We start from the raw sequence: 9,504 nt of genomic DNA, 5'->3' as shown, positions 1-9,504 counted from the left end.
ATAGAAAAAACAGTTGATTAAGAGGAAACTGGAAGCTGTCACTTCCAGCCCGTCCTTTCACTTTTGATCTCCTCCTTCAGCTGTTCTCTTCCAAGTAGTGGCTTCCACCTCCCCTATGTATATCCCTCTTGGTGGCCAATTCCATCCGAGAGAGAGAGCGAGAGGGGAAGGAGAGATCCCATTGCCTTCTGATCCATTGGGTTCCCTCCAACTCCTCTAGGTGGAGTGTTGGGTTCCTCCACTCCTGACTACTAAACTCTATATTTGCTTTTGGCCCTGGCCTAATGATTTCATCGGCCAACAAGAAGAAATCCCTCGATGAGTGGCTCCCGATCACATGGAACCGAAATGCAAAGTGGTGGAACTCAGCATTCCACATCTTGGATGGTCAGAAGAAAATGATGGTGCTATAAATTCTAGGCAGAACCTAAAGATTGTGCATCGAAATGATCACAACAATGTTTTATTGATTTGTGCAATCTGTAATGTTAATGATTGCTATATGTATGAGGGTTATGAAGTCTCTCTATGCGGGTTTGACAACTAAAAATTCGTTCAGAGAACAATCTCTAATCTTATTGTACCTTTGAAGGTTGAGTTTGCAAATAAGAAGGACGAGAAGAGTTTATGTAACTTTCAAATCTGTGCTTTACTCTTCTTTGTCAGATTCCAACATTTTCGACCAAAATATTTTTCATGATATTTCAATTTACTAACTCAGTATCTTTTTCTTGGTGATCATAGTTTTTCTTGACTTTTATCTATCTAAGGCATGTATATGATCCCCCCCTTTCCTCTTTCTAAGTTTGGACATAACAATTAGATGTAGTATAGGTTATTTCTTCCTTTGGTCTCTCTTCCTTTTTGTGAGGTTTTGTAATCTTTGGAGTTCTTTCCAGGAGTAAAAAGAAAGCTTTTCTGAGGTTAAAAAACATTTTTGATTCTGACCTCCATATGAAATAGAAAGATTTTCCCCCTAAGGAAATCAAGTTTTTACTCGTCGAAAGCAAAAGTTTATAATTCTACATTTGCATGCATCTAAATTGAGATATGCATGTGTTTTGAAGCTTGAACAGTTTTTCCATTTGAGAGTTACTATGAGATTGTTTGGCAATGGAGATTGGAAGCTTCCGAAGTGTCTATCAATAGAGTAATAAAGAAGGTATTGTTGTTGACCTCGTACTTGTTACTTTCATTAAACCAAGGTTGGCGAAGAAGTTTACTCTCTTGTGAGCACATTATCTGATTTCATGGCTAAAGAAATGATGGAAATTTTCTATTCTATGTGCTTTACCAAAAGTGCAGACCTTATGATTGAGAGGCTATTTCTAGCCTTAGGGTTTAAATTGGATCTTTCTACCAAGTAACATGATTAATGTTTCAAAGAGATTAAATATCACCTTTGTTAACAAAGAAAAAAAGATTAATGCTTTGCCATTGTCTTTCTGCTTTATTAGGAAGAGAATTATGATGACATTAATTTATCCTGCATAATTCTAGGGGATGCTAATGAAAAGTTATAAGAACATAAGAGATCTTACAATTTCTCACCAACAGTTTCCCAACTATTTTCCTATAATTCTCCTCTCATTTCCAGGGGTCCTGGTATTGCTGTGCTCATTCTGTTATGGGTCATAACCTTGTACACCCTTTGGCAAATGGTGGAAATGCATGAGATGTTGCCTGGCAAATGATTCGATCGATACCATGAGCTAGGCCAGCATGCCTTTGGAGAGAGTCTTAGTCTATGGATTGTGGTTCCCCAACAGCAAGTGGTGGAGGTTGGTGCATGCATTGTCTACCTGGTCACTGATGGAAAATCTCTACAGAAATTCCATGATGTTTTATGCCCTGACTGCAAATCCATCAAGCTAAGCTATTTTATCATGATCTTTACCTCTGTACACTTTGTTCTCTCCCAACTTCCCAATTTCCATTCTATCTCAGGTGTCTCCTTGGCTACTGCTATCATGTCGCTCGGGGAATCGAATTTCGCCACTTTAACTCACCCCAACTCCTCTTGCAATAGTTTAAATGACGAACACTTCTTAGTCTTGTTAGTATTTCCTTTTCCTTCTTTATAGTTGAAAGGCCTAAAAGAGCAAGAACAACTTGAATCGTAAGGTAGAAATATTTTGGTTAGATCATTACCTCTGAAGGTAGGGACTCTCAGTTGCTCTGCAATTAGATTATTTACCATCAATACATGCAGTTGTTATATACTCATCTTTTACTTTCTTTAGACTGATTCTCATAACTGGACCTGTTACTCCACTATTGCTTGGGTAGCTGCTGTTGAAAAGGGCCAGCAGGAAGGGGTGGACTATGGTTACAGAGCTTCGACCGCATCGAAAGTTGTCTTCAACTTCTTGAGTGCACTGGGAGATGTTGCTTTTGCCTTTGCAGGGCACAATGTTGTCTTGGAGATACAAGCAACCATTCCTTCTGTACCTGAGAAACCTTCAAAAAAACCAATGTGAAAGGGTGTTATTGTTGCTCACGTTATAGTTGCCATATACTACTTCCCTCTTGCTTTGATTGGATACTGCATTTTCAGCAATGCCGTCGATGATAACATTCTCATTACACTGGAGAGGCCAAGGTGGTTGATTGTAGCAGCTAACATGTTTGTTGTGATTCATGCTATTGGAGGCTATCAGGTGCTATTTCTTAAGTATCAATAATCCAGTACTGAAAATCACATTAATCTATAAATTTTGGATTTTGTTATGGTTTCTCCAAACCTACTCTAATATTAGTTCAACTTAAGGATGCTAAACATACTTGGAAATGGAGGCTACCCAAATGAAGGTTTTCCAGTAAGGTTGAAGAGATCATACTGTGTAACCAACAAGTCCTTTTTTTTTATATATCCCTGTGCAACCAAAATTAGTTTTCACATTCTAAAATCATGACATGCAAGAGTATCCAACTAATCAGATTGAATACATGAATTTTCACATACAGGCTCGGAGACTTTAAAGTTTGAATATGCGATATTGTTTTACTATTTCAAATAATTATGAATCCAATTGTGTGAGATCAAATATGTTTTAGAATATAACCTTCAGTTTTATTTTACTTCTTGTCAAGTATTTGATCTACTTAAACCATTAAATACAGAAACATATTACTTGTTTGATTTATTGCATCATGTTACACATTCAAGAACAAATAAATTATCATTAATTTGCATACAGGGTAATCAAAATGAAATAATAATCAATAGTGCACACTTCATCCATAACTAGGATCATTTTAATTTGATTTGCATGCCTTCTTTCTCTCTCTCTCTCTCTCTCTCTCTCTCTCTCTCTCTCTCTCACTCACTCACTCACACACACACACACACACACGCATACACACTCTGATAGTGATTGGCAGCTGAGTTCTTTGATCTAATCCAAGTGATTTATTGATGAGATTTTTGACATGCCTGTGTTTGACATGATTGAAACAATGCTGGTGAAGAAGCTTCATTTCCCACCTTGCATTGCTCTGCATTTAATTGCCCGGAGTCTATTTGTTGGTAATGTCCTTTTCCTTTGCCCATTTCAAACTTTTCACCTTCTAACATGTAACCAAAATGGACCCAAAATAACAATAAAAAGAAGCATACAATAAAAGTTGTTGACATTGGATTTATATGCATCTCCTCTTTATGCAGCTCTTACAATGCTTGTTGGTATATGCATCCCTTTCTTCGGTGGGTTGCTTGAATTCTTTGGAGGCTGTGCATTGACCCCAGCAACTTACTTCGTAAGTCATTATATCTGAAGATTTAATATTAGGAGCATCTTTATTTCTCTTTTCCTTTGTGACATTTAAAGGTTGGATCTTATGTTTCCATGTAAAACTATTTGGAGTTTGGACCTGTGTCTGCATTGAAGCAATAGCTATAAAGAGAATTATTGATCTTTGACATTTATTAAATCTGATTTTACAGCTTCCATGCATCATATGGCTGGTCATCTGCAAGCCTAAAAGGTTCAGCTTATCTTGGATCACAAACTGGGTAAGTTAGCACTCTTAATTTTGTCTCCTTTTCCTGCAGTTTTATGTTCATCAAAATGATACTTTGTTGTGGTTATGGTCTTCAGATATGCATTGTTCTCGGAGTCATGTTGATGATTTTAGCACCAATTGGAGGACCAAGGACAATAATACTTAGTGCAAAGGATAACCACTTCTTCTCATGAGCTTACTGGCCAAGAACTAAGTATGTCATGGAAATGGGATCACTGAAGTTAGATGACAGTGTCAACATGCTGAAATATTGCTTACTCCTAGTAAAAGATCCTTATGTTTATATTATAGAGAGTGGAAATTTAATTTGTTTAGAGAAGAAGCTTGTAAGAATGAAGCCACTAAGATGATCATCTGTACTGAATATTTTAGCATTTGAATGTGCAAGCTTGTGATTATAGGCATGTCAGCTTTGTGATGTCTTTTTTCTGGACAGATCTTTGGGGATGGATGTTAGGAGTGCATGAATAAATGGTAGCCACCAAATGATGTTTCAGAGTAAACCATTGTGCTGTTCTTAGAATGTAAATTAAAATTTTTGTATGATGTATAGCTGATGCAAACTAGGATTTGCACCTATCTTCAAAAGAAAAATGCTGCAGGACTGCTCGATCACTCCCCTAACATTACTCCACCAAATTGAGTTGTCTTGAGGTAATTCTTTGCAATCTGAAAGTAGATATGGATAGAGTCAGCATGAAATGAAGAAATCTTTATTCCACCTCAGTTGTTTGGAATTCATCTACTGCAAGATCTCAAAAGCCGGAATATCTAGAGTCTAGATCCTGTAATGGTGACCTAGTCCAATACTCTTCTCTTCATACAAACTTATGACGAGGGTCGTCTTCTAGTTTTTGAAGCCTCGCATGCTTCATGGACATTAGATAAGTCACTAATCTGATTCATTGGAACATGAGTATGCAAGTCAAATTCTTCCAATTCAGGCAGTTCCCTGCTGAGGGAAAGAAAAGTTTTTACTCTGCAAGGGCATTGGTCAAGGCACGGGATACACATGGAGGTAATTGAGTTAAGCTGCCAAGCCAGCATTAGCAGGCCTGACGAATATTTCATGCGCACATAGTGAGCGCCCCATAGCATTTTCCCCTCAACATTAATAGGACTCTAGCACAAACAAGGAGAACAATAGATGGCTTCTGGAATGCAGAAATTATACTAGGTATACATTATGTCATCAACAAGTTACTACCAAGTATGCATAAGTACATTCCTTGAGTTTCAAACATTAACAACCTTAATGATGTTGCTAACCCCTGATACTCTTAAGGTATATGGAATATGTCAAGCCATGTGCAAGGAACAAATCTATTTGGAAGGCTGGGAATGGCCAGCCCTTTTTAATTTCCCTCTCTTGCTAAAATATACCTGCACCAATTTAAAGGGACAAGCTGCAAATAGTTCAACCGAGAAAACACACAAGCTGTCATGGTACAAGGGAAGCTACTGGAACCTGCCCCTTACAAGTAAAGAGAGAACATTTAGCACCTTTGTTTACATAAAGTTTTAATTAGGACACATCGCTCTTGCATATTCTGCCAAAAATGGAACATCAATACTGCAGCAGAACTAGAAAAGAAAATGCTCCTCAAAAAAAAGATGTCATTAGAACCATACAATGCGCAGCAATAGAAGTATCAAGAACCAATATTTTCTTCTTCTTCTTTTTTTCCCATTCTAGTAGTAGCTACCTACAAATTACAGAGGTACAAACGCCCACTAGGAATTACATTAAATTACCAGAGGCCAACAAATTTGAGCACCATACCAAATCCAGCATATTGGATGCCAAAACATGAAATCTTGTTAAAGAAAATCCAGTACAAGGCCACTAACAATAGCACAAGTTGAAGGTCCCTTAATCCTTAACCTTGTTTGACTTGATAAATAGTAGAATAATAAAATAAACAGCAGAATGCTTTCCACATGAAAAGTACTCAGAAACTAACTTTACTACTTAAAGGCACTTTTGGTAAAGAATGCCCATAAATCTATGTCCATAATAGAATAACATCTTCTGACAAAGCAGTTAACTTGAAAAATCATTTTATTAAACTTATGCAGGATATGATAGAACAAAATTAGGTAACTTATTTCAAACATATATGTGCCACTAAATTTGTGGCATGTATTCACCAAGAATTAGCATTACTATAAAAAGTGAAGTACCGAGTGATCAGTGATTCTTGGTTTTTGATCCAAATTAACTATGAGCATGCAAATAGACGTACACTACTTTGTCTCCAGGCTTTTAATGCGGTTTATTCAAGGCAGTAGCAACTGGGTATGATTCAAGAAGAGAATAAGCAAGCAAACTTCTGGCTTAAAACTATTTGCAGAAGTCTTAACACTCACAAGAGAGAACAAACTTTTAAAGGTTACAAAAATGTATACAGAGGAAAACGTAGCTTTCTTCATGACTTTGGATTCTTGGACAACTGCATATGTAACTGGGGGCACATGGTAAAGAGGTGTGAAGGTGAATGCCTATTCGCATGAAACTTCAGTTATAAATCTGAAGATAAGCCATGGTTTCTGATTCTATAATTTGTTTGACATCATCAAGGTACTCTCTAGGCCTTCTTGGTAAAGAATCAAAATGAGAAGAAGACCACAACCATCGTGCCAAGGTTGTGTGTGCCCATGTGAACAAAAGGAATTGCAGTAGAAAGCAAGTTTGATTGGTATTCTAATAGAAATTCCAACAAAACACATAAAATTCTAATAAAAGTGAAAGCGGCAATTTGTTTTGGGTTCCTAGTAGAATCTTAATCGTTGGTTAAAGGAAGATAATTACCTGAAGATATAATAAAGGAGAAATTTTCTCAGAGAATAAATATACCTGTTGATCATTCTTTTCCTACCTAAGCTCTAAGATAGAGGCTTCTCCCTCTTCTTTTCCTCCCATCCATATAATACGGTATTCTCCCTTTTGATCTTTCTTCCAAAAGTAAATTAAGGTTTTCTGACCGTTCTAAGTAGAACAAAGTGATAACTAGCCAACAGATGAAAGTGGTTTATCTAGATGAAAATTGATTAGGCATTTTTATAAAAGAATTTCAAGTGATTCCATTCCATACTGCAAATTGCACAATGCCATTTGAAAAATAAATCTTGTTTAAGAAGATTAATAAGCAAAGCATATGATTTAAAAACGATCCCACTATATATCCCAGTTTTAAATGCCCAATTGACTCTTAAATACCTTCAGCTGAGCACAAGCTTTGCTGATGAAGAACTTCATTGAGTCATGAGGATTGGATACAGCTTATCCACCAAACTGCTGATCATCCTTCTCCAGCCAGCAACTACCTCCCTTTCTTCTCTTCTTTCTGATTCATCTCTCTGAACAGCTCCATCCAAAGATTTGAAATCCACAGGATACTGACAGCAATTGCCGCACCAACCACGACAATCCATGAGACAGAAACCCACATCGGAATCACATCACTAGCCTTCCCACTCAAATGAAAAGCACTCATCTTATAGAAGAACACGGGCCCTGCAAAGCACCTCATGGCAGTATACAAAGCATAGAAAGGAGGAGATAAGAACATATGTATTCTTGCTGCAATGGGCACTTCTTCTTTCCGGAGACCGGCCAGCGTCCATACATTCTGGCAAAAACTGGTAACCTCCGCAAACACCAAGAGGACTAGTATTGCAAAAGCACCATGAAGAACAAGGTAGCGACAGGTGACGAACACAAAGAGCGTCGCAAGGTGGTGGCCAATGAACAGATAGTCTCCAGGGATAAAAATCAGGTAGTGGAGTAGATCAGTTGTGAAGTAGGCAATGCTGAAGTCAAGAACCAGGTTCTGGAAATTGGTATTCTGGGAGGCAAATCCTCGAATAGGTTGTGATACAATTGCAGAAAGAGCCAAGAAGACAGCTGGCGTTCCGTGGAACAAAGAGATGAAACAACTCGAAGCATCCGGGAGCTGCTTTGGACTCCACTTATGGAAAATTACCAAGCGTCCAAGCAGATATATGAGACAGAACATTGCGAAGAAGGAAGGGAACAGCGAGTAATCAGGAATCACAACCTCCATTGCAAAATTAATGGAAAATTGAAGCTTTGAACTAAATAAATGGTATAAAAATTAGAGCTTTTCTTCTTCAAAGAGTTCCCGATAGCCCAAAATCGAATTTTGGGTGTAAAATCGATGTATAAACCTTCAAGTCGAGATTCTTTAATTTTTTTTCCAGCAATCAATGGTACCTACAATCCGCAATCCGACTCCTCCACGCAGAACTCCCTTCTTCTACTCTTTCCCGGAAAACCAAAGCTAGGGTTTCCCTTCCGAACACCAGACCCGTAAAGGCGCAAACTTTCGGACACGAGATCCTTCCGGACACCAGATCCAGATCGTGGCGATGACGAATAGGGTTAGGGTTTCAAGGGCCGCCCACCGAGAATGCCGGGAGAGCGGCTCCAAGACAACCCCTCCTCTTGAACGATCGGCAGCCAAAATGTACAGCCGAAGGCGCTCCGTTCCGAGCTCCAACTCCTCTCGAGGCCTTGGAGAGTTCGGGAAACAAAAGAAGAAAAGAAAACTACATATATAGAGCGACAACAGAGGAGGGAGAAAAAGAGGGGCTACACGAGAAGTCCTGTGTGGAGGCCTCACACGGAAGAAAAAAAAAAAATGGAGAGGCTTTTAGACAGAGATGTGGTGATTTAAAAAGGAGTTGTTAGGTTAGATGTTTGTTAGGAACTTTTTAAGTTAGATGGTGGATTTTGGTAAGGAGAAAAGGAGTTGAGATTTGTTTTGAAGTCAAGACAGCATGATAAATTGTGATGTTGATGTTGGAGATATGCTAAGATAGAGGAAAATGAGTGAATAAAAAATGGATAGCTGCTTAAAAATTTTGCTTGATGTGGAGGATGTTTAGTATTTATACACTATTTTTTGGTGATATTTTTCTAATAGAATAGCACTTCTAACCTCATCTCTCATCCTCATATGAAGAGTGGGAGAATTACATTATTTGCTTGGTTTAGGTATGCAAGTTTTTATTAGATTTGGTATCCATCTTTTTTTTGAAAAGTATTCATTCTTTGCCTACCAACTACCAAGCATATTTAAGGACAATTACATCATGCGCCACCGATTTTGTTTATCTATATAAATTTCGATCTACATGCATTAAAAGTAGCACTAATAATTTAGACCAAAAAATAATAAAAAATTTAAACTACATGTGGGTATGGGTGACTCATCAACCCTTTACAAGTTGGACCTCTATCATATCAATAATGATTCTATAGCATCTATTTCACTATTTATCTGAAACTTATGCAAATGCATTATATATTTTTACTATATAGCTTCATGTAAGAATTCATACGGATGTGTATTTAGTCCCACAATGATTATTCATTAGAAAAATCTTAAATATTTATATAGGATCAAGAAATCCAAATAATATCTTCTAGCTAGTCTTTTTGTGTGACATTCT

At 37.6% G+C, this 9,504-nt stretch overlaps 1 protein-coding gene across 5 annotated transcripts; it reads right to left on the bottom strand.

The window, feature by feature from the left end:
- Positions 1-1,423: 1,423 nt before the first annotated feature.
- LOC105038673 (TLC domain-containing protein At5g14285) lies at positions 1,424-8,633 on the bottom strand. 5 transcript variants are annotated; one of them, XM_073260574.1, is made up of 3 exons: positions 7,247-8,633; positions 2,198-2,460; positions 1,424-2,093 (listed from the first exon to the last, which is right to left on the bottom strand). In XM_073260574.1, exon 1 carries the CDS (start codon positions 8,091-8,093, stop codon positions 7,350-7,352), a length of 744 nt encoding a protein of 247 aa, XP_073116675.1. In that variant the 5' UTR covers positions 8,094-8,633; the 3' UTR covers positions 1,424-2,093; positions 2,198-2,460; positions 7,247-7,349. The 5 variants fall into 5 exon arrangements, with proteins under 5 accessions (XP_073116675.1, XP_029118456.1, XP_073116676.1 ...); XM_029262623.2 differs by having other exon boundaries at positions 1,424-2,178; positions 2,264-2,460; XM_073260575.1 differs by having other exon boundaries at positions 2,264-2,460.
- Between the last annotated feature and the right edge of the window lie 871 nt (positions 8,634-9,504).

This window comes from Elaeis guineensis, chromosome 1 (assembly GCF_000442705.2).
Source record: "Elaeis guineensis isolate ETL-2024a chromosome 1, EG11, whole genome shotgun sequence".
Taxonomy (NCBI): Eukaryota; Viridiplantae; Streptophyta; class Magnoliopsida; order Arecales; family Arecaceae; genus Elaeis; species Elaeis guineensis.
This window is presented reverse-complemented; position numbering and strand designations above follow the sequence as displayed.